Source organism: Drosophila navojoa, chromosome 4, assembly GCF_054131105.1.
Source record: "Drosophila navojoa isolate 15081-1374.11 chromosome 4, UAZ_NAV_1.0, whole genome shotgun sequence".
NCBI classification, from domain to species: Eukaryota; Metazoa; Arthropoda; class Insecta; order Diptera; family Drosophilidae; genus Drosophila; species Drosophila navojoa.
The window spans coordinates 24,867,459-24,892,355 of NC_142892.1; the positions used below are offsets into that span (position 1 = coordinate 24,867,459).

Consider the following 24,897-nt stretch of genomic DNA (forward strand, 5'->3'; position numbering starts at 1 on the left):
ATTCCTATCAAAATGCTTGCAACAACAAATCTACTCAAAATATGCATTTAAAGATTTTCAAATATGTATATGTATATGTAATGTATATAAATATGTTTATATAATAATGTATGTCTCGATTATTGTTCGACTGCCCGGAGCATTTCGACTCGGTACAAAACTAGCCAATGGACCAGTGCCTATCTCTTCTATTGGAGCACTGCTTCAAGTTTGTTTATAAATATAATTATACATATAACGGTAATTCGCAAATATATATACATATATATTTGTTAAATGCGTCTCTGAAAAAATAGTGTCAACAATTTTACTAATATGTAAAGTTTCCTCTTTCTCCAAGTTTTGATTATATCGACTTGCACTCAATTGACGAATGCTCTTATATGTATATATATATATACATATATCAACAACTCTAAGCTTAAGAGATTTTTAAGTTTCCAATAGTTTCATGGACGATAGATGAGCCCTATAAATAACCTCACCAAAATTTTATTAGGAAAGAAAGCTATTTTACCTGCGGGATCCGATTTTAATTCTGAGAGCGCCACAAATGAAAGATCCCAATGAAAGAGCAATGTAATATGAGCCTGTGTACCCTTAAACTGTCACTCATATTAAAACTTAAGACTAACATCTTGGGTTGCTTAACATCTGGTGAGGTTTATATGGAGCATATTAAATATATAATACTTGAATTGTGCACAAATTAAGACTGCTTCCGAATGAGACGAATTATTAAGCCTACAAAATGGTATAGGGCACCTACAGAAGAAGTAGATGTGTAAAAATAGCGGCAAGAGATCGGCGTTCATCTCTTGTAGACCTGAGTCTAATTGATAATCATAGGAAGTGATCCTCAATAGGTTTCGCTGAAGTTAGCGCGCAAAGAGATTACAAACGAGTGTGCAGCTTCTGCTGTAGACAAATATTCGAGCGGAGCTGGATGAGAGTAGACGGCTTCACCTGGTCTTTTTCGCCAAGCTAGTTGATCTATGGGGAAGTGGAGAGGGATATTACTTGGTTATCGACATGGTTTACTTTTATCTCACCTTCTGACACCATGACGTGGGCTGGAAGGAGGGGTATTGCATGGGGAGGGCGGTGCCGAGCCGCCCGATGAGCCACGGGACGAAGTTATCGATAACGTTGAAGCACGCGGCGCAGAACAGCCCAAGTAGATAGCCGAGCCCTTGTCAACCTCTCGAAGATCGACCCGCGATCCGTGCACAGATGACGGCACCGAGCCTACAAATTGTATATAATATATTTTAACAACTCATGGACTTTTCAACGAACTACTTACCCGTGTAGGCATGCAGACCCGCGGGGCTGCTGCGGGGACGCACACCAAAGCCGCTGACCGTGCTGGCGCTGCGCTGCAGCTGCGCGGCACTGCCATTGTTGTCCACAGCTTCGGGCCTCTCCCTTTGACTGCCCGCGCTGCTCACGCGCGCGGCTCCACTTATGGAGTTGACTCGTCCGCCTGACTTGTAGCAATGGCGTGACGGAGACCGTTGGAGTTGCAGCTGCTGCTGTCGCTGCTCGCGGCGAGCATCCTCAATGGCTGCTGCGTATTCGGCGGCTTCGCTTGAGGTAACTGGTTGCTGGGCGATCTCGTCCTCGGGTATGCGCTCGTTGCCAACGGAGCGACGCTGCAGAGGTGACCGCTTTGGTGACGTGGGACAGGATTGGGCTACGACGACAAGGCCTCCAGCAGCACTGCTGACGCCCAAGGAGCTTGACGATGAGTTGCTGTTGGAGTTGGCATTAGAGGACTGGGCGCGCACTCTGGATTGCGTGCTGGAGGCACTCGACGGACGCCGGCGGAAGAGTCCTTTGGTGGGGTCCATGTTACAAACGCCTAATAAAAACAACAAATACAAAATACAAAGGGCATAACTTAGTTACAAATGTTTGGTCGAATATTTATTTAGTTAGTCTAGAATTCTAATATCGAAAGATTAGGGCTTGGCCTTTGGTTTCTTGGGCAACCGCTTGCCCCCAGTGGCGCGGGCTTTCGGTTTTACGGGTGCGGCGGCTTTTTGGTCAGCCTCAAACTTCTTAGCCAGCCTTTTCATATGCGCAGTGTAAGAGCCGTGGCGTTCATCTTCCTCAGCCTCCTCGTCCAGGTTGTTGACAAAGCGTCCAGCGTTTACGTCTGCATTGTAGTAGATGACATTGGGCATAAGTTCCTCGCCAGAGCTGGAGCTGGATTCGTCGTTCGAGTCGTCTACATTTTTCTCGGACGCAGTCTCGAGCTCGCTCTCGAACTCATACACGGAGGTATCTGAGCTGTGCGTCTGATTAAAGGTTCTCTTCTTCCATTTGTCAACGATGAACTTTAGGGTGTATGCCACGTTCCGCCCAACTGAGGCGCGAGAGCCCTCCTGACCGCCAAAAGCAAGACCCCCAATTGTGTAAATGGGATTGACCGCACCTGTGGGACACTTTTCGCCGCGAGAGCAGTTGCCCTCGCATATGTCTCTGTTCTGCAGCAGCTCTTGGTAGCTATCCAGGGCCACGCTACACTTCACCCGATCTAGTTGCTCCAGCGCCGACGACGGGAAACGCTCCCTCAAACGTCGACGCTCCTCTGATAGTTTGAACTGCTCGAACTCCTGCAGCTGATTTTGAAAGCCCGTGTTGGGATTGGCAACTGCGCGACCAGCGCGCACCACCTTCAAAGCCTCCTTCCAGTTCAAGTGCGTAGCGGTCATGATGTAGGCGACCGCGACAGTCACGGAGCGCGACATCCCAGCCAGACAGTGGATCAGCACGTTGCCCTCCCTTAGCCGTGCAGCGTGAATGAAGTCGTTGCACACAGAAAAGTACTGCGACAAATTTTGATCTGGAGTATCAGAAGCCATCACACACAGATAGTGTTTGTCCTAAATGCGGATAAGAGGACCTTAGTTTAAGCGAGCTTAGGAGCGAGTGTAGGAACATACCGGCAGGAGGCGCCTAGGACTGTCATGTATGGCTATTATGTGAGTAATTTTGAACTTTTCCAGCTGCTGATAGTCTTTGGAGTCGCGGTAGTTGCCCACATATAGTCCCGGCAAGACCTGCCAAATAAAGGAATAGCTCTTTTAATAGTCCAAAATTAGTTAATGAAAACATTTGGTTACATTTCCCATATGCCAATCCATCTTGCAAATTCTGATTTAAAAGATAGTCTTGTCTACAGCATTAATATTTGATACATACAGTGAGATTTGTTTCTTTGAAAATACGAGTCTGTTTGTTGTGTTGTTTGCTGTTGCTACAGGCAACTGGCCTTGACAGCTATCTCTCAGGGTCGCCTTTCTAGCCACGCAGTAAAAATACATATGTATATGTATATTTAGAGCAAACAGAGTTATCTGTTTAATACAAACTGAAATTTAGTTCCCCTACAATTGCGACCAATGTCTGCTTTAAGCCTTGGCCTTAAAACGAACAAACAATTATAATAATACAATGTTCCATGCATGTTAAATGTTAAAAAATTTATCTAATTTCACTTTTCCAAGAGATTGAATGGTTATTGAAAAGTTGAACGAACGCTGTAATCAATTGATATTGATTCTTCAATAATACATATTGCTGTCACTTACCCAACTCACTTTTGACAAAATATGTATTTGTGTAAATATGTACATATGTATAAAATTGGTGACCTCTTACCTTGTTCATACCATTCCCCATGCTTCTTCATTTAAATGTCGCGAGCACCCTCCTTCAATGGTCAAGGCCTTCAAGTAGAATAAAAATAAGAGAGAAATTCGTTATTTGACAAGTTCACGGAAAATACGGAATATGGAATATGGAATATACTACATATGAAAGTGAAAGTGCAGGAAATGCGAGGGCAAGCACACACACATAGGCCCACAGCAATCAGATGGTTGCTCATGTGCTTGCGTATTGTTTGTGGCTGTCTATGGGAAAGGTACGAAGTATAACTGGCAGCTGTTGTGACTGTCATCGGTTTGCCTGCCTCCTGCCCCACAAGTCGGAAGCCAAGGCGAGGCTGGCCTAGCACAAGGAGAAGAACACAAAAGTTACCTGCACCAACAAATAGACAATGGTGGCCTAGACAATAGCGACAATGCATCCGACGCGGAAGTAAACAATCCTTGACGTAGGCAGCTCATTAGTGGGACACACAGACTGTCAGGAAGGCAGTCAAACCGAATCGGCGGATGATTGCAACAACAATTGAGCCTGAGTGCCAAGGGTCGCATAGGCAACAGAATGTTCCGTGATGTTTGCGATGTTCGTGGCCCTCCAAAGTAGACAAGGATTATGGCCGAACGACAACAGGTGTCTGGGTGTTTGACCGTGACTGAAAACAGAGACTAGCTCGTAATCCAATCGGCAAAGTCGCGACACTGCTCTGCCTGTTAAGCCTTGACTTACATAACAAACTGCAGACGCTGCTCAACCCGTCCACCCCTCCAAGCAGCCATCCCAGCATTTATGTACACATGCTCACCCCACCTTGCAGGCGCCTTTAGAATTAACCAGATTTACATAAATTATTTGCGAGCGCAATGAGTGTAAGTGAAGCTTTGTTATATTTCCTACCTGCCATCCTGTCATCTTACGGACCGACTGACGGTCTGACTAACTGACTGACAAAAAGATGGTCCCAAGATAGAGCACGTGTGGCACGTTTCTTGTCGTAAAAGCTGTCATTTAACAGCAGCCAACAAGCCTCGTTTCCTTTACCTTCTCCTTGCCTCCCTCTTAAATTAACCTTCTGAAGGCCGCACCACAAAAGCCACAATTAGGTTTAACAACTGCCGTCGGGTGTGACCGACGAAGAAATTCCATAGTTTACTAGGAGATTCAACTAGTATTCCCCAGAAATTACTCGGGCTAAAAAGTCGAAAGAACTATTGAATAAAGAAAAGAATCTTGGGTGAAAAGCATCGTAAGATGCAAAAGTGATTTCACACTTGCATACGAGTATGTATATCGGCAAGGGACACTAAACATTTAACAAATAACGGGTTAGGAAACAGAGAAGTAAGTGTAATTCATGATATGATGATTATATAAACTCATTTTAAAAATAATAATTTTGCAATTAAGCATATCTTAAAACCGATGTAGTTATCGAGTATATACCCTGAGCCCACTGAAAATGGAATGTTCGTATGTTCGTCTGTCCGTTTGAACAAGTCGATCTCAGAAGATATAAAAGCTAGAGACTTGAAATTTCTTTTCCTACGTCCGTATATACTACGCGTATATCGATTTTTTCTTCAAAATCGATAAGTTGTTTCTATATTTTGTTGTTATTAAAAACATTGTCACAAAATTTTAAATGTAGATTTTTATGTACTTTATAGAATTTCGATTTTTGTCAAAATTTAACGCCCCCCACCCTTATATCCATCTATGCTCACACTCATGCATCAACTGAGTGAATCGACTAACCTAAATCAGAATGCAGAAACCTTATGGCCCATTTGCGATAAGTACAGGGCATGCCAATTGTCGCAGCCAACTTTTGTGTTAGTGCCATCGCAGGCAATTGATCACACAAATGGCTGGTTATATTCTTTGGGCCATCGCCGACATGGACTAGTGGAGCGTACCTATCACATCAAGATAGGCATCAGCTAAAAATAGTCGACACCCAATGCTGTAGCCATACCGACGTCATTCAATTCAATTGGTATACGTTTATGCAGGTGGGCGTTGCTCTATGTGTATCTGCCGTCTTATGCCTCCGCTCATCCATTGACCAAACAATTTGAGGACCTTCACATTTCGTCAAATTTCACATCGCATTTGCTCAAAGAGCGTTCAATAAAACTGTGCAGACATTCGTTTAACTGTATTTGTCAAGCACTTGGTGGAGCACATGATTGACAAAATGTAAAACTAACTCAATTACAGAGGTATATAATATATATAGTTTTATCTAATATATAGAAATTGTAGTAATTAACATTAATCTGGAATCTAGTAGGTAGTACTTAACATTTTGTAATTAATATTTAACATTCCGAATCCGATTTCTAGTATTACTAACCACATTGTATGGCTAGTATCTAGTGAAGTATTTAGGTATTTGTATACCCCACAAAGTATATATATTCTTGATCAGGGCGACAAGCTGAGTCGATTTGGCTCTGTCCGTCTGTCTGTTTTTCCACCCGCCCTCAAAAGATTTTTGAGTTTAAATTTTTTAAATGCCCGTATATATAGCGCGCTTAGTGAGTTTATCTTTAAAAATCGGTAACTTCTGTCGTTATTTTGTTATCGGATTAAAACCTTATCGGAAATAAGTTATTTAATTATGGAACATAGTTAGTGATTATACCTCATACACCTTTATTGCTATATTTATACAATTTCGTTTTTTGTTAAAACTTACCCCAATATCCATCCCCTCACTCATAAATTTGTTAAAGGCGTATTTCAAATACTAGAGACTTCAAATTTAGCATTTAATATCCAGGATTTAGAATGTAGTGTGTAGGATCCAGTCCCTAGATTCTCTATTATGTAGTATAACTAATCTAGTATTGAATCTATAGACTAGTTATATCCTATAAGGAGGACATTTGACTCAAGCTCGGGGGTTTTTTTTTCATTTATACGTTACTCAAACAATCACATTTTGGCTTAATTTGGATTTATTCTCGTGCACGGAGAAAATCAATAATTGAACAAGTGAATTTTAACTGGCTACCGAAAAATGGAGGCTATAATAAAAATTGATGTCTACCTTTAGGTACAACGGAAATACAATTCAAATTTACGGTCAGCTTCAATAAAACAAGAACTTTTGGCAACATGCACTGCATTTATACATAGGGGAGTAAACTTGGCCCGTTTTGTATGCCCTGTAAAAGGTAAATAAGTATGATGCAGTTACGAAAAATAATTTTAAAAAAGACATTTCAGGAAAAACTAGCAATCGGATGAAAAAGCACCCAAATAGGGTAGCTAATTAACTGCAGCTATACAGGGGTTATACCAAAAAAAATCTGGATGTTAATGGAAATCCAATTTAAGAATCTCTATATACTCTTGTCGTTGATTTATTAGATTAAAATGTAAGCTTCTGCTTGGTACCATTTTGTTTTCAGGCTGTATATGAGTATCTAGGGTAGATCTCAGGGTATCTCAAAGTTCTGCAGTTAAGTTAAGTCACTAGATCTGCAGTGTTTCCCATTGTTCTTTAGTTTGGTGCCAACTTTTTCACTTTACTGATTGGCAAAGGGTTTTGCATGAAGTGAATTTATTTTCAGGCCTTGTTTTTAATATATTTATCTGATAGCTATTATTGTTTATTCCTATAGGTTTTCTAATGGCCGTCTGCATAAATTAGCAGGCTCTGTGACCTTGCGCCCGCTCAATTACTGTGGAAAACAAGAGCCAGGCATGTCGCGGGCGTGTCGCGACTCGCGAGGCTACGGGTCTGGGCGCTGACATTGGCATGGATTCAACTGTCCCCGACTGTCAGGCCCTAACGGGCAGTCAATTATGGCGCTTAGACATTTAACATTAGCAATCAAATAAATACATGCAACTGTTGTTGTACACACACAGGACAGAGCTCTGAGAATTTATTGGACTGCCCAAAAAAGCACAAGCGACTGGGCACCTACGGGATTTTGCCTTTGTGCTGTAAATCCAAAACTGCTTGCCCGAGGCTCAACTCAACTTTTGTAATAAACTTCCGCCTCTCTGACCTACGAGCAATAAAAACGAACACACGCACCCAAATAAAAATAAAAATGAATGTGATCTAACTGGATTTTTGCTGCTGGCTGGAAATTTGAGTGAAACTCAATGAGGCATTAAGCAGCGAAGCAAAGACTGGTGGCATGGAAGGCAGGCAACTAGCGCCGCCATGTCTGAGGCTTTGCAAATGTAAAGAGGAGTCAACAGCCTGAAGGGGATAAACAACAGAGACTGCTCACAATAGTCGAGCGTGGCCGACAAAATGAACCTCTGCACCTAGGAATTGTATTAACGTTTCTCTTATAGTCAAGCAAAATGTAGAATTTAGACTCAGAGAGATCTTACAGACCAAATTTACTCTAATCTCTAACACATAGATAACCTACTAGTAAAGTTAAGGTTGCATATATGCTCAACATTGATAAATATCAAATTACTTATATATAATATGATTTAGTCTTTTACCGTTGCCTAAACAGCTCCACAGGTCATAGCACTAGATCAGACGCATACTCTTATGAAATTAGGTGCAACGCATTCATTAAAACCACCATGCCCAACTGGAAAGTGTAAGTATAGCAGAGGCAGGACGATGCCATGTGCTGTCATAAAAAAATTTATTAGCATACAAGTAAACAGCCATCAGACGCTAACATTCAGGACAATGGGGGAAGCTGTGGAAACTGGGAAAACTGCTGATATCATGTTCTTTTAAGGGATCCTATTCCATTGCACAGGATTTATTACAATGCTTGCCATTGTTTGCCATTTTGAGTTCTTAACCAAACAAAGCCTTGGATGCTGATAAGTAGCCAAGGAAAAGCCTGGAATGAGGTCTGCGGGGGATAGCACATGTCCATCCTTCAATTTACCTCGGGTTGTGCCCAGCGTGGGGCGGATTCCGCCAGTTAACTAACTGTCATTTATCCATAATATATTAACAAGTGCTCGAGGTCGCCAGCTAATGCAAATACCGTTGGGCCTTGGCCCAACTCACATTTTGTGGACGCTTGGAAAACTTGAATTAATTTAAATAATTAATTTACAAGATCCCACATGTGTCCAGAAAATGTTTTGTAAATCGAGACCTGCATATCAAATTTACGTCGACACATTCAAATTGCAAATGTTGCACAAGGGAAATTATACAAAACTCAATTTAGTTTTTTTCTGGCTTAGTTAGCTTTACGTGCATTCCTGGAGAGAGACTTACTCTAATTTACCTACAGAAACTGAAACGGAAGCATTCCTAAAACCTTTTAAAGTCAACTAAAAAGCTATTTAAAAATTTCGAGTTGAAGACATAAGAACACTTCGGTCGACAAATGCCTCAATTCGATTTTATTTAAAAGGACTTTCAGCTATGGACTGCGTTATAATTCTAAATTCTGATTTTACAAATTTGTGGATAAGGAGGTGGGGTTAAGTTATATGAATGAAATATATAAATTAACATTAAACATTTGTCGATTTGCCGATTCCGCAGTATACATACGAACAGTTAAAAAAAAAATTCAAGTCTCTAGCTCTTATATCTTCTGAGATCGACGCGTTTAAGCATACGGATAGACGGACAGATATACCTTCTCCGCCGCCTCCTCGCCTGCCTGTTAGATACATTTCAACAAAACCATTATTAAATATAATCATATACATTTCCCATTGTCAATGAGTTCAGGGTATAACAAGTAAGAAGACTCTAGTCGAGACTGCTCGACTAGGAGATACCCTGAACCCTCCAAGCTGATATTCTTATCATTCTGCACTTCTTTTATGCACGCACACATACATACACATGCATCCACCCTCACGCGCCCGCGCTCTGCTAACTGCGCAGTAAGCAGCGACTGCGCTTGGGCTGCGCTTGGGCTGCGCTGCAGTGTGGACAACAGTATGAGAATTTACTTGGTGAATAACTTCGTTTGTAAACATACGATCTTAATGAAATTTTCAGAGCGTAATCATATGGTCAAAATGTGTGTACATTCTAAAGCACAAGTCTCTAGTACTTGAAATACGTTTTTTGCAAATTGGGGGCGGAGGGGGCGTGGTATCCAAAATCTGTTGATTACAAAATGTTTGTATTCATTATATATATATATATATACACAGTAAATCTGAAGTCTTTATGTCTAATAGTATTCCAATGAGGCTTAAAAAACAAAATCAATTTTTCGATTATTCTCGATAAAAAAGTTATCGGATGAGCTATCGAAAAAATAAAGCAAACTCGTACTGCGTATGGTATACACGAGTATGCACAAAAAATTTCAGCTCTCTAGCCCTTATATCTTCTGAGATCTCGGCGTTCATACGGACAGACGGACGGACGGACGGACAGACGGACAGGGCTATATCGACTCAGCTCATCGTGCTGATCAAGAATATATATACTTTGTGGGGTCTGCGATGATTCCTTCTGCCTGTTACATACTTTTACACAAAAACATTATACCCTGATTTCCCATTTTCAATGGGTTCAGGGTATAAAAATGAAAAAAAATTTTATTTGACAATGCCCTTAAGTCTACTGAATCTTCCGAATAATATAGATATAACAGCTGGCCCGACAAACGTTGCATTGCCATATCCATTATTTCCAGGTAAAAAATTGTTGAAAGCTATGTTGTTCAGGTTGGGATACACTCTGATTAATTTATTAATCGGATTTTCATTCAAGCACCTTGTGGTAAACGACATTCTTGGTTTTTTGGCAAGAACAAATAATGCGGATGGTTTGCCAACAATAGGCTGCAATGATCCAATGCGATGGCAAATCTGGCCTTGAATCCTTAAATTCAAAACCATAATTATGGTTAGATTTACAAACACTTTTTACAGAAATCTAACAAACTTCATTATTCAAAAAATTTTTTTTTACAATCGTAGAAAATAAAATTAACGTAAATTACTTTAAATGTCGGATTATATCCGTCTCCAATAATTTCCGCCCCAAATTAAGTCATTTGGAAACAGGCATTGTATTTTTGAGTGTTCGCTAGAAAATGTCGTGATTCTAGTGTTTCGCCAAAAAGCAGGGAACGCAATGGCTCTGGTGGCGGGACCACTAATGGCAATGTCACTTTACCACTAAGGCAGCACAAACCAGGCGTTTTACCAGCAAACATCAATGCGCCACAATGCTGGCAAACAACGTCCATTGGACCAATGCAAACTAAACGATGCAAGCTGTAGTCAATGGTGCAATCATATCGAAACGCTGCTCGGTTCAAATCAATCCTTGAACCAGTTTCACGGGCTGCCTCTCTTTGAGAAGCACGAATTAAGGCCCTTCTTTGCTGGGTACTAACGCGGAGCCTTTCTCGTGCGACTTCTCTTGACTCGCAATATTCCGTTGCCTAATTGCATCATGGGTCCGCCGGGAAAGATTAGATCTTCTAGGACGCTGCATTTTTATTAATAGTAATACTGAATATGCTCTCGCACAAAACCTCATAAAATAATCGAGAAAACAAATACCTGAACTTTCGAGATATTTATATTCTGTATGCACGCGTATTATTTTTATCAAATGTTCTTTTTTTATGAATAGTCAGGTTCGCCTGAGGCTGTGCCGTAGACTGACTACATTGTTTATTTACTTTTTAATATGAGAGCAGGACCGAAAACTGTCATTGTTATCAAGCCTACTGAGTATCAATAGAAATTTGAATCTTTAGGGAAAAAAACGCGTTTTTCAAGTATTCGTCAAATTTTTTCAGTATTTTTAAGATCTACTATCCTACTCGTAGCGGAGACAAATCCAACAAATCAAAAACCATGAAAATTGGTCCAGCAGATCTCGAGTTATAAGTGTAGGAACACTTTTACACAACTTTCTTTTATATATATAGATTAACTTTAGTTAGTCTTGGGTAACTGTAATTCAGATTCGAAATCTATCGACAGAAAATTCAAGCTCAAGCTCATTAGGGAGCATGTATTGTGTGCATGGACAAGTACAGCTATGCATATGCGAATTAAACGTCATCTGAGCAATCCCCATCGACAATCATCGTCATCTAATATGAATGCCGCACTCAGCTGTGAAAGCACAAGGAGGACGCCTTAGCGTCTTATGGGGTAGCCAAGTGGCCAACTGGCCAAGTGTGCTGACGGTGTTTCAGTTGCCGAAAAAGTAAAAGGAATGGCACATTTTCACACCAATCTAGAGCCGCCACAAACTACGAGCAACACATAGACTGTGTAATAGGACAGTGACACGGCCCTAAATATTACTCATACGACTTGTGGTGCAGCTCTTTGCGATTTCATAAAGGATAGTCGGAGCTACGCTAATTTCCAAGTTGCGTGCAGACATTTTTCGTAGTACTCGTAAAAAATCAGCTAAAAAAACAACGATTAAGTGCAAATTACGCCATCCTGCAAAGTAAATTTTCCAACCATTCACATTTGCATTAATTTCCCAAATGCTGCCGCCCGGAGAGCGGCAACAAAATAATAGATATTATAGATTGCCGTGAGTAGGGTACTACACTTACCTTACTTTATTCCAGGGCACACACGGACACATGTAGAGGCGCGAAGAGGCTAAGATGGACACTCCTTCACTGCTGTTATATCACATTCGGCGCACGGAGCAAGAAGAGGCCAGAGGACGTTAACGTCAGGAAGTCTGACGACTCCGAAGTTGTCTGCAGCTGTGGACACCGTACAGAGCTTTGATTTTGAATACAATTTTGTTGTTGTTGAGTAGTTTTGCTGCTGAATTGTGCAGCTCTGCCTCGAGTAGAACGGAGCAGGCAACTTTGATAATTGTTTTTTAAAATTATTTGCTTCGCTTGAAGTGTCTCGCTCTTACAGATGGAAAAAAATAGTGCGTATCGGAAGGACGCGAGTGGCAGCGAAAATACCAGCGAGCCAACAGAAAAGCTACAACAAAATAAAAAAGTCCAACCGCAACAACGGCGCGAGAATGAATCTTAAAGAAATGTCAAGCCCCAATTAGCCGAAGCGTTAAAGCACCTCGAACGCGGCTAGCAGACTGAGACAAAATGTAAACCCAACCAAGAGCTGGACTCTATACAAAATGAGCGAACAGCCGGAGCCGAGAGACATGAATGAAGCACTAGAGCCTGAGCATGCGCAGTGCATATCAGAAACAAGCGCGCCAACTGAAAGCACTCGACACAACTCTCACTCAACTTATAATTGCTCTCTTTTACAAGGTTATATAATCACTAACAAAGGACTAGAACGAGAGAGAGACAAACCGAAAAGGGGAGGGAGGCAGAGAGCGAAATAGAGCGACTGAGTGAAAGAAATCGTTCGGTCAATCGAAAGGTCGCTAAATGTGCAATCATGATGCCTAGTTATAGTTGACGACTCATCGTAGCTACCTGATTTAAGGAGTTTTTATTATTTTTTTTAAGCATTCAGCTAGCTAAAAATGGTTATACCCGCATACAATATGTACATAAATACATACATGTGTATATTTGGGGATGTAATTGCAATTAAATATACATACATATGTACATATGTATGTATGTATAATTGTAGGCGCATCTGATTGGAGATAACTGCATATTATACCTACATGGTTCTATAGGTATTTAAAGGTGTGCAATATTTAAATATGAATTATTTCACTCTACATACATATGTACGTATGTAGTATATGCCCAGCTGCCACTGGTGTGGATCTCAGTGTTGTAGCTGTTGCCCACGCCTGAATTTATTTGGAAAATACATCGAACGCAAATAGCGGCAGCGCGGCATGCCACGGCACGATTTTATGTGGGCGCTCTAGTGACCAAGCGAAATATACGTACATACATATGTACATACATATGTATACTATATACTTTTACACACTTATAGATCTTATACGACCTCATGAAATATGCCTTTGCATGGAATGCGACAACCTCTGACGCATCACTGTAGCCCAGAACAAACTGTAAACAGCTGGTCAAAATACAGTTCAATAGTAACTATGGGAAGGGCCATACATGCATGGATTAGTTAATATCGATGAGCGGGCTGATCGATTGGTCGATTAATGTCTTTCGTGTATGTCAGTGCTTTTGACAGCTGCATCGAACATACATGTGAAAATCCTTCAAGTATAGCTGGAAATGTGCATTGTGAATTACATTTGGTAAACTTGGTAAACTTTATATGTACATATGTACTCAACATACATACATACATACATATATAAATCTTATTTCGTATGTTCTGAGCTGGTTCGGAAGCCATGCGACTGTCACTGCTGCTCATTGTCAGCCAACGGAATTTGCTCTCTCGAGCAGCATTTAGATACTCAGCTGATTATTATTGTGTAGTAGGCATTGCTGGCACTGGCTATTAATAAATCTGATGTGTGTGAATTGAGCTCCCAACTCAAATGGCTCACGATCGGCGCAGAGAGCAGAGACAAAAATTAAGAAAGCGATGGAGAGAGAAAGACGGGGAGAGAATGTAAAATATAAAGAAAATCACTGTAGATTTCAGTTTGTAGGCACCGTGTTTTCACCATTCTAGGACTTAACTGTTATCCGATAAAGCGTCACATGCAAAGTTAACAATTCGCGTGCTAGCTTAACTTATCCATTGAGTCAATATGAGAGAGCACTCTTAATGTAAGAAAGAGAGAGCGAGTGGGGGAGACTTTGCGGTGGCCAAAGCTAGCACAAGGCAATCGTAAAGCGAGCGAACGAACGAACGAAAAAGTTGTGTTCAGTCGACGAGCAACATTTGCTGCGAGCAGTGGTCGTAAACGTAAATTTCTAGACTAACGGAAGAGTGCCTTACGTGGTTTGTGCGTGTGTGTGCGTTCAGCAGCAATGTGCAAAAATATTTGTATCTATAGGTGTTGTATATTTAAATTGAATATATAAATAAAAGCATCATTCTGAGCGGACATAAGATATAGCCACAGTGAGAGAGAGCGCGTGACTACGTAGAGAGAACTTGATTTGGTCAACGGAAGTACGTAAGAGCAAAAAGTGTCGAAATTGCATTTGTGTGCGTGTGCTTAACGCTGAACGCTAAACAGCTGCCGTGGCTGTTAGAAAGTGTAGTCAAAGAGTGACATCACGTCAGCCATTACGGTTACTATTGCGAGGAGGATACGTAGCAATTAGCAATCTGTTTCATTGTTGTCGAAAAGCCGCCGAGCTAATCCCAACAGCAAGCGGAGCTGTCGAAAAGCCATACAAGCAATTGCGGCTAATTTGAAAATCGAATCAGACACAAGGGGTCAGCCGGCTGCAGAACGTACTAGAATTAACGGGCAAGCACATTGTCGCTCTCAAGGTGAACGACAGTGGCAGCAACAGTAGCAGCCACAGTAACAGCAGAGGCAGGGCCAAAGCCAGAAGCAGAAGCAGCAGTAGCAAAAAAACTCAATTCAATTTATTTCGAAATTAGTCGCAGCGCTTCGAGACGGAAACAGAAAGTGACGAAAAGAGACGCTTGTGGCAGCCAAAATGAAGCCGACTGTGATAGCAGCAAATCAAGCTAGCGCAGGCAGCGCAGCCGGTGGTAACAGCGGCGGCAGCAACGGCAGCGACAATGGAGCACCCGCAGGGGCCGGCATCAACATACCCATCAGCCGTGAGTACGTTGGGATTGGAGGGGAGCACAGCGCCTCGCCTCAGCAGCACTATGCCCAGCAGCGTGCGCCGCCGCAGTTTTACAACAGCCAGTCAGCGTACGGATCACCGCGACAGCAGCAGGTTCCTCCAAATCAGCCACAGCAACATTTTCAGGTGAGTGACTGGCTAAAAAGTCAATGGCGCCAGCAACAGAGACAGCTACAGCGCCAAGGTCGTCTCTCTGCCTGCTTGCATATATGTATGTACATCTCTGTATGTAGACTCGTAATTTGGCGCCCGACAAGGTCGCCTTTGTATTGTTGTTGCTGTTATTGTTATTGTTGCTGTTGCTCTTGCTTTGTATTTGGCGATGGAAATTTAATTAGCTAGTTCTCGCCGAATGCACAAAAGTACTCAAAATAAGCCTCGTAACGCACTTGGAGAATATACAGAGAAGCGTTACATGCTAATATATATATGCATCTATGTATGTGTTTATCACAGACAGGTATATATGTATGTCGGTACGTGAATTGATGACCGTTAACGGCGCCTTAGAACAATATGGAATTTAAGCTTGCAGCAGCAGCGCGGTTTCATTTGGAGATCTTGCTGCTTGGCAATCTAATCTAATTATCACACTCACAAATGTGAGAGTGATTAAAACAATTGTTTTATATGAACAAAAAGAAACGACCACATCGATTGCAATTCGATTTTTGCTCGTTAAATATATTTCTAGAAAGTACACTATGATAGACAAACGCAAATGTTATCCCCACTTGTAGAGAAACACCGATAGAGATACAGAGGAAGAGAGAGGTGAGCGCGAGAGAGATTTCGCTGTTGTCAAACGCTGAATTTTATTTGATTTCTGACTCTATCGTCGCTGTAGCTGTGACTGTGCATTAACTTGCTTACATATTTACAGACAAAACACCTCACATACGCATACATATGCGCACTGATGAATGTGGGTGGGTAGATATATATGCATGTCTATACATAAGTCCATGTGTATGTATGTACATTCGGACGTATACATAATACGCCGCGTAGGCGACGACAGCTCACAAAATAAAATAATTTTCGCTCATCTTGTTGGCCAAGTTAAAGGGGCCGAAACGGCCATCATGCGTATGTGATGGGAGAGGCACTTCGACTATCTTGAATTGTATAAACACATCTTTGTCAATTACAAAAAACTGTTTACCGAAATCTACAACATTTCTCGCTTTGGTTCCGTCGGACATGACTTACTTCTATTTTGGTTGTAGAAACAAGTAAACACGTATTGTACTCGGTACTGCCTGACTAGGAGATGTTCTGAACTTGCCTGCAAGCATATACTTCTATTATTATACGTCAGAATGTTGCAATCGGGCGTTGTTAACTTCTTAAATTTAATCCGCCAAAGCTTATTGGCCTTTTGAGGTCAGCCCGAGCATATATACCAAATTTTAGGTCACTAGCATCAATGGTGTCCAAAATGTAGCAGAATTTGAAAAATCACTATATCTTCAGGTCTTTATAGAATTATATCATTAGCTTACTTTCCGAGTTTTAACGTTCTAGCTTTAAAACTACAGTTTTATCCGATTCGCAATTTTATTTCGACGAAAATAATTAATAAATTAAGTGATTAAGTATTCAATGGTCAACAGAATTATGTATGTATGTATATATTTAAAATTCTAAAGTACCTAACATCTGAACATGGCCTATATTGACTCAAATCGACGAGGTGAGGCTAATATGTAATATTACAGCAATAAAGAAAGGAATTTTTATAATTATTGTAAGATATAAATAATGAGCTTAGCAATTGCTATTACTAATACAAAAGCTTAGCAATTGCTATTACTAATATAAAAGCCAATATATGTATATACATACATATGTTGGCTTTTATATTGTATGTACGAGTAAGTGCAATACGCACACGACTATATGTATGTGTGTATGTACATATATCTAAATACATAGTTTGCATAGCCCTACAGTATTTGAAGACTATCGAATCGCTTGAACTTTACATCGATATGCTCATGATATACATACAATGTATACTGCCGTTGCTTAGCTGTGAGGTTAGGTCGTGAGAGCGACTTCCACTCTAGCTGAAGTTGCGAGAAACGTCGAGCAGCGACTGCAGCCGTAGTGGGCGTCCGATGAATTCAATAAAAGCCCGTTGGCAGATGCCCGCTGGCTCATTCAGAATAAAACAGTTGAACGAGAAGCATTCCGCGTCGCGTTAACGGAAAGAAGAGCAGAGAACAAAAGCAAACAAAAACTGTCAAAGAGAATTTCGACACGCTATTTTTTGATAAAGCACGCAGTCAACTTAAGATAGGTAATGGCACAGAACGAACACACGCACATACACATGTGTGCATACATATGTACATAGGTAAACGAATACATCATCATACATGCATACGTACAAATGTAGGTGCAACATTCATACGCACACCTGTACAAGCAAATACGAGGTTTTGCCTTGTAAACAAAAAGCTGATGTCCGTTTATATTATGTTCTTACATGTGTACATGCATACATTTATGTATATGTATATGCATGCTTTTGTGTATGTGAACAAATGATGGGGGACAGACAGCAAAGCGTTTATTTATACGCTTACGTCACTTGTTTTTACTGCAGCTCCAATTTCTAATTATTTGTCATAAGCCCACACAGAGATACACCGACACGCAGACACACAAACATAGACATGTTAGCCACTTTGACTGCGATAGGCATGAATCATCCGCTTATTTGTGATCATAAATGTATACATGAACCTGTATATAACGAAGCATTTGCGCCTTAGCACGACCTTTGGCTCTCCACAGCAATAAGCAACTAATTGGTTTCGTTTTTCCTTGCTCATATCGTATTTTTACTTACTTACAGCAGCCCTTTGGATTCGAGCCGGACATGGACATGGACATGGAAAATATGTTCGGGCGGTCACGGTTGGGTCGTCTAAACAACGATCCCTTCGCTGGCTTTGGAGGCACACGTAAGCGGAATAGTTTGCACGATCCCCATATCCCCACCCATCCCCAGGCTCACTCAATGCATGCTGACGATGACTTTTCTCATTATTTTGACGATGCTGCAGACTTTGGATTTCCGCAATTTTCAACACTTGGCCGTCGCGGTCGCGCTGCCGGTGGTGCCAACAGCAGTATAGAGCCGGACGATGATTTCTTTCACAGACTGCCATCGGAGTTCCGTCAATACATACCAGAGGGGTTCACCAGCCGTCGAGCTGTCCCATCTCAGCAGCGTCCACAGCCGCCGCAGCAGTACTACCAGCAAGAGTTTGGTGCGCCCCAGCAGCCGGGATCGGCGGCATCGACGGGACCACAATCGCCCTCGAAGCGGCTTTGCGATGCCGCCATTCAAACGGACGACCCCGCTGGCCGCTCGGAGGTCGATTGCGCGCCAACTGTGAATCTAAACCAGCATGGACTGCGCAATACCATGGACATGGGCGTGAAGAGCACCGCTGAACAAGAGCAGGGGCCGCGTTCGCATTCAGCGCCGCCACCTGAGCAACAGCAGCTAAATCAGCAGTACCAGCAACAAACAAACCAACAACGGCCGACACCGCCCCAACAATTCGGCACGCAGACCAGTCCACCAGCGCAGCCAAACCTGGGGACGGGCCAGCCGCAATTTCATAAGACTTACTATGCCCCGCAGCAGCAAGCGCATCCCCAGCAGAAGCAGCAGACACCTCCGCGTGCTCAAACACCCGGCGGCAGCAACGTGCGCACCATACCGATTTTCGTGGAGGGTCGTGCCGAGCCCGTTATCAATGCCCATAAGGAGATACCAAATCAAAGTGATTCTAGTGGAGCTCAAGCACACTCGCAGGCCTGGTCCCAGGCACATCATGCACCAACGCAGCCTAATCAACAGCAGCGTCCTGCTCCACTTAATACTCAGCAGCCGCAAGGTGACCAGCAATTGCAGACGGACGCTGGTGTCGGTGTGCCGCCGCAGACCCCGCATACGGTTGACTCGATCAAAAAAATTCAGGACATACAGCGCGATGTGCTGGACCTAATGGCCAAGGTGGAGCAGTTCAAAGGCACTCGCCAAGACAAGGAATACGTATACCTGGACGAGATGCTGACACGTAATCTTCTTAAGCTAGACACCATCGACACCAACGGCAAGGATAGCATTCGGCTAGCCCGTAAAGAAGCTATCAAGTAAGACAAAATATTATTTTTTAACTGATTTTATCTTAACTATCATCCAAATTAACAGGTGCATACAGGCATCAGTTAATGTGCTGGACGCCAAAGCTGAAGAAAACGGCAGAAGGACATCTGGAGTGGAGGAAAATACAGTCAGTGCTGAGGCAGCAGGCTCAACAGTCGCAAAAGAGGAAGAACCTTCAGCGAACGCTGATCCCGCTACCCCGCAACCCTTGGATGCAACCAAAATCCAAGATCCTATACCTCTACCACCGCCGCAAAGTACTGCAGAGTTAGCCGCTGACCAATCCACAACAGAATCACAAGCTGCGTCAACCGATTCAATGGCAACACCCCAAGCCGAGATCACCGTAACACAGTCATCAGAATGATTGTCAAAGCACCTGTACAGCACCGCTTCGAGGCAGCTATACAAATCAACCAAAATCAAATCAAAATAATGAGGGAACTAAAAAATTATGTTTTAATACATCGGAGGCAAGCGGCAGTCTCTTGATTAAAGAATTGTTTGCTCTTTTCAGATATATAAATTTGTAAATAGAGTAAGTATATTATATATATATACATATATATATATATATATATATATATATATATATATGCATACTTCGTTTACATGCGCAATTACATACACCGGTATGTGATCTAGGCGTAAGTTAATATATGATGTATACACGACAAAGTGCCTGCTTAGAATTGCAAATTATTGTTGAGACCGTTACAATTAAAAATATATATACATATAATAGAAGCTGATTATGTAGTTTATATCACAAGAAATTTATAAATAATTGCACAGGTCCATGTAAGCAACAGCAATCGTCCAGCAGAACTGAGTATGATCTCATTGGAAAGAAGTGATTGCAGCATTGCTAAATTCTTAATCAAGGAAATTTCGAATAGATTAGTTTTTGAGTTACTAATTATTAAAGTAAATGTAGGTATCGATCCTCCTATAATACTTGTACATATAAGACATATATTGGCTATATATTTTTGATAATACAAATACTCATGTGCATAAAGAAATATTTAAAAAGGACGCAACTGTGTTTCAAAATCTTAAGGTTAACAATCAGATATAAAATGTATACTTAAAAATGGGAGGCACCTGTAAAAACATGGTGCGTGCGACGTACATTCTAAGCCGTGTTATAGTCGTTTATAGGCAATTTTAAATCTCATTAGGTATTGTATGGTTGTGCATTATTGTTCAATATCAATATATATGTATATATTGGTCAGCCGCGCTTTACGTGTAACTAATTCAGATATATTTGTATGAAATTACAGCAATGGCCGTTTAGATTAACCGATGAAGCTGCTTTGCAGCTCCCTTATTAGATATTTCGGGTATAGTTGCTAAAAGTGTTGGTTTTAGTTGATGATCTCGACATAGTTTGCCGGGAACAGTCCATAGGTTCCATCAGGGCCCAAACCTTGCCACCAGCCCTCGTCGATCTGATCGATGTGAGTTATAACATCGCCAGGATCAAATGTTATTTCTGACTCATCAGCTGCTTGATAGTCATACAAAGCACGTGCACGGAGACCCAAGTCGCCCAAGGTCTCCTGGCATATGAAGTCATCTTCGTTGACCAAATCGGTTACTGTAGGTTAATCAGCATTAAATATATGTATAACATAAGTAGTCAAAAAACCTACGTGCATTGCGTTCCAGTGTGCTTAAGCCAGACGTCTTAACCGACTGAGACTGCTGTACGGTTACAGAAACTTTAGTGCGCACCTCCTCTTCTTCCTTGTATACAGCCGTGTCAGTCTCATTCGACGATGTTGTTTCGTCTGGTGACTGTGATTGCACCGAGTTTGCTTTACTGTGGGGCGACCGTTTGATGGTCGAGAATTGTTCACTCTCATGAGCCAGAGGCAAATCCTCAGATTGCTGTGGATCTTCCTCAGTAATGGATGCAATAGAATTAGCTTCAGTGACTGAAACAGCTACTGCCTCAACCGCCGCTGCGGGTTCAATGACTTGCTTTTTATCCACTGATTCAGATTGTTTAGCCAGCGGGATCGCTGTATCCTGCGTCTGGCTGTGGTTGAACACATTTATACGTTGCGCGATTGAGTTGCGGGCGGGCTTCGCCGGCGGTTGAGTATTTAGTCTGCAATTTAAAATTAGTAAATTGGCACAATAAAGCAATGCAGTGAAGTTGACATTTTGTAACTTACTTGGACTGCAATTGACCCTCGCTAGTGTGTTTGGTGAACATGGCCTTGGCAGCACCCACACGCGACCCAATCAACTCACGTGCCTCTTGGTTTCGTGCCTGGCGCATACGCTCGGCATCGGTTAAATTATTTGCAAAATTTGCAATTGTTTTCTCTGGGCTCAATGGTTGCGGTGAGCTGAACATTAATTGATTATTGGATTAACATCAATGGATACGAGATTATGTATAGATAGTTACGTTTTAATCGGCACATGAGCTGGCTGCAGCTTCGTCGTACTTATTACCAGTTTCTCGCGCTCATTGTGCTCTTTTTCCTCGCGAGCTCGCTGCTCTTGCTCGAGTTTAAGTAGGTGTAATCGCTTGGCCTCCCTTTCAGCCCCGATTCTATTCTTCTCGTCAGCTTCCTCTTTTTTCCAGAAGTCTTGCATTACGCTGGCATTAAGCTCTTTAGTAGGAATGACACGCGTGTAGTTAGTGCCCACTGGGGCTTTTTGCTCCTCCATTACAACACGCGGCTCCTTAAAACTGTACGCCGAGCTAACCGTACTCAATTTTTTTAACAAACGCTCCAGATCTATGTCATCCTCGTTACGCGCATTAATGGTTAAATGTGCACCGGATAATAATTTTCCCACGTCATGAATATGGTTGGCGCAGGTGCCTTTACGTAGGACTGGAGCACCCTCACCCTATTCGTAGAGACGGCAAATTTGTATAAGATAAGATAGCAAGTAAATTTTGATACCGAACACAATGACTCACCTGCCAGTTGATTAACAGATATTTATTGAGGCCAGTTTTCGGATCTTCGATTTGCAAGAATGCGTACATTATTTTACCGCTGTTTAGGTCTTCGGTTAACTCCTCCACGCCGCCATCCCCTTTTCCAACTAGCTTTAGTTCGTTCGTTTGGCCTTCATAGCCAAAAAGGGCCCAATTGGTGCTGCTCTTCGCGCTGAGCACATCTTTCCAAGCATCTACGATTTGAGCACGATGTTTCTCAAAGCTTATGGCCATTTTTCTGTGCGTATTTACGGAAATAAAAAAGCGTAACTCTTCGTTCACTCGTCGGCGCAGTGGTGCCAACGACCTTGAACAAAGCCGCAAAATGTGATTAAATTAGATATAAATATCTTAAATAGGCTTCGCTCTTATAAATGCCTTAGTTCTGTCGAAGATAACTCAGTAAATACCAACGTCAAATAATTCTATTTTCTCACTTTTATAGAGATTTGAGCCTAACTAGTGGTTTTGATTAATTGCAGATAGAGTGCACCACAAATACTTTTACGCTGCTTTGTTGATGTATTATCGATTATGACAATAGTAGTACTTTGCGATAAATATCTATCGATTTATGATAGTTAAATTCCCAATAATTATTAAACTGGTATTATTTGATTATTGAACGATAAAACAAATAGGGAGAATGAAAAAACATTTCAATATTAAATAATATTTCCAAATGGCTTATGTGAATAACACACAAAAAATACTAAAATGTATCGTTACTTCACTAGAAAAGTAAATGTACTAAAAAAGACCACATCCGTTGAAATTTAAAATGAATTATCGTCCTCCTACTAAATAATAGAACTGACCAGAGAACAGTATTTTGTATGAACGTGGGAAACGCTTTTCAAATTTCGGCATACCCTTCACTCAAAAGGAAAGAGCTGGGATCGTCGCGAACAAAAATTTCAATTTTTGTGCGCTGCTGAGAGTGATGATTTCAGAGACGAGCCTGAGAGAGGGGCTGAGAGAAAGAGAGTAGAGAGTAAGAGAGTAAGAGCTTCATACGGAATCGGGACCATTTCAATTGAGCTCTCACAGCGCACTGTTTTTGTCGTGCAGCATTTTCACTGCTCGAACCTCCAGCCAAGCAAATTCGAAGTACATATGTATAGTGTCAGCCAACTTAAGAGTTTCGAGCTGTAGAAAAATTTGCTCTACATGTTTAGTCTATGTGTAATCTGGTCAGTGACTATACGAAGTACATTTCTTTTTTGTCGATAATAATCGAAAAATGTATAGGGACTTCAGATTTATTGATGAATACGAAAATTTGTAACATCATGGCAGCCCATGCGAAGTCGTTGCTGAGCAGTTAGCAGAGTGCGTGCTTATGCATCTGTGTGGACTCATGCGCATGCATACTGGTCGATCAGTCTTGACTAGAGTACTATTATCTGTTTTTATACCCTGAATTGGCCCTGTCCGTCTGTCCGTCCGTCTGTCCGTATGTATAAACGCGTCGATCTCAGAATATATAGGAGCTAGAGACTTAAATTTTTTTAAATGCCCGTATATATCGCTCGCATATCGAGCTTATCACTAAAAAACGATAACTCATTCCGATATTTTTTTATCGATAAAAACCCTTATCGAAGATCTGTTATAAAATTATGTCCCCCACATCTTTAAAGCTAGACTCTCCAAATTTTAAATATATATTAAGATGTATTTTATACAATTCCCATTTTTGTTAAAATTTACACACCCACCCCTATATAAACCCCCTCACACTCATATTCGTAAAAGACGTACTTCAAATACTAGAGACTTGTGCTTCGGAATATACACACATTTAAACAATATGATTACGTTCTGAAAGTTTCATTAAGATTTTACGTCTAGAAATTGAATTATTCAACAAATAAATTCTTAAAATATTACTAACACTGCAGCGCAACCCAAGCGCAATTGCGTGTATGTATATGTGTGTGTTTGTGTGAATTATTATTGAAATATCATTTGCTCAAAGGGTTCAGGTAGAGATGCAAAACTATCGATAGTGAGGCCATCGCTTTTTATCACAGCCGATAGTGAAAACCATCAATAGTAAAACGATTGATGTTGAAAACTATCAAATGTAAAAACAGTATGTACTATCGATAGCACTATCGAAAATTTAAAACTATAACTTATAACTGTATTTATACAAGTAAGAACGTTGCAGTCATGAGTAACCGACTGCGGAATTCAGTTTCTCTCGATTTGTCACGCTTCTCGCAGAACAAGCTAAAGTAACCAAGCTGAGAAGTTTGTATGCTCACGCTCTAAAAATGAAAAAATTACAGAGTATTTTTTGATATATGGACCACCAAGAGGTGTAACAATATTTGGAGAATCGATAGAGAACGTTACTTACTACTAGTAACTTAACTATCTAAATTTCTAGCTCTTATACTTTAGGAGATATGTATATA

The 24,897-nt window shown here is 41.3% G+C and overlaps 3 protein-coding genes and 1 long non-coding RNA gene across 10 annotated transcripts; 1 reads left to right on the forward strand and 3 right to left on the reverse strand.

The window, feature by feature from the left end:
* Positions 1 to 261: 261 nt before the first annotated feature.
* LOC108652502 (uncharacterized) lies at positions 262 to 12,704 on the reverse strand. 2 transcript variants are annotated; one of them, XM_018102701.3, is made up of 7 exons: positions 12,195 to 12,704; positions 3,670 to 3,737; positions 2,952 to 3,068; positions 2,441 to 2,891; positions 1,307 to 1,864; positions 1,053 to 1,248; positions 262 to 993 (listed from the first exon to the last, which is right to left on the reverse strand). In XM_018102701.3, the coding sequence occupies exons 2-7, from the start codon at positions 3,688 to 3,690 to the stop codon at positions 963 to 965; spliced, it is 1,374 nt and encodes a 457-aa protein (XP_017958190.1). In that variant the 5' UTR covers positions 3,691 to 3,737; positions 12,195 to 12,704; the 3' UTR covers positions 262 to 962. The 2 variants fall into 2 exon arrangements, with proteins under 2 accessions (XP_017958190.1, XP_017958191.1); XM_018102702.3 differs by lacking the exons at positions 3,670 to 3,737; positions 12,195 to 12,704 and adding an exon at positions 3,132 to 3,311.
* Positions 10,502 to 11,309, reverse strand: LOC149091544 (uncharacterized). Its single transcript, XR_016196770.1, has 2 exons — positions 11,173 to 11,309; positions 10,502 to 11,121 (listed from the first exon to the last, which is right to left on the reverse strand). It is a non-coding gene; the product is annotated as an uncharacterized LOC149091544 (long non-coding RNA).
* A 1,684-nt stretch (positions 12,705 to 14,388) lies between the features above and the next one.
* Positions 14,389 to 20,535, forward strand: stv (BAG domain-containing protein starvin). 6 transcript variants are annotated; one of them, XM_089260481.1, is made up of 4 exons: positions 14,389 to 15,431; positions 18,172 to 18,280; positions 18,383 to 19,484; positions 19,543 to 20,535. In XM_089260481.1, exons 1-4 carry the CDS (start codon positions 15,150 to 15,152, stop codon positions 19,862 to 19,864), a joined length of 1,815 nt encoding a protein of 604 aa, XP_089116607.1. In that variant the 5' UTR covers positions 14,389 to 15,149; the 3' UTR covers positions 19,865 to 20,535. The 6 variants fall into 6 exon arrangements, with proteins under 6 accessions (XP_089116607.1, XP_089116608.1, XP_089116605.1 ...); XM_089260482.1 differs by having other exon boundaries at positions 18,175 to 18,280; XM_089260479.1 differs by having other exon boundaries at positions 18,172 to 19,484.
* Positions 20,398 to 23,013, reverse strand: Abp1 (Actin binding protein 1). Its single transcript, XM_018102356.3, has 6 exons — positions 22,909 to 23,013; positions 22,451 to 22,778; positions 21,926 to 22,377; positions 21,687 to 21,863; positions 21,159 to 21,619; positions 20,398 to 21,103 (listed from the first exon to the last, which is right to left on the reverse strand). Exons 2-6 carry the CDS (start codon positions 22,703 to 22,705, stop codon positions 20,871 to 20,873), a joined length of 1,578 nt encoding a protein of 525 aa, XP_017957845.1. The 5' UTR covers positions 22,706 to 22,778; positions 22,909 to 23,013; the 3' UTR covers positions 20,398 to 20,870.
* Positions 23,014 to 24,897: the final 1,884 nt, after the last annotated feature.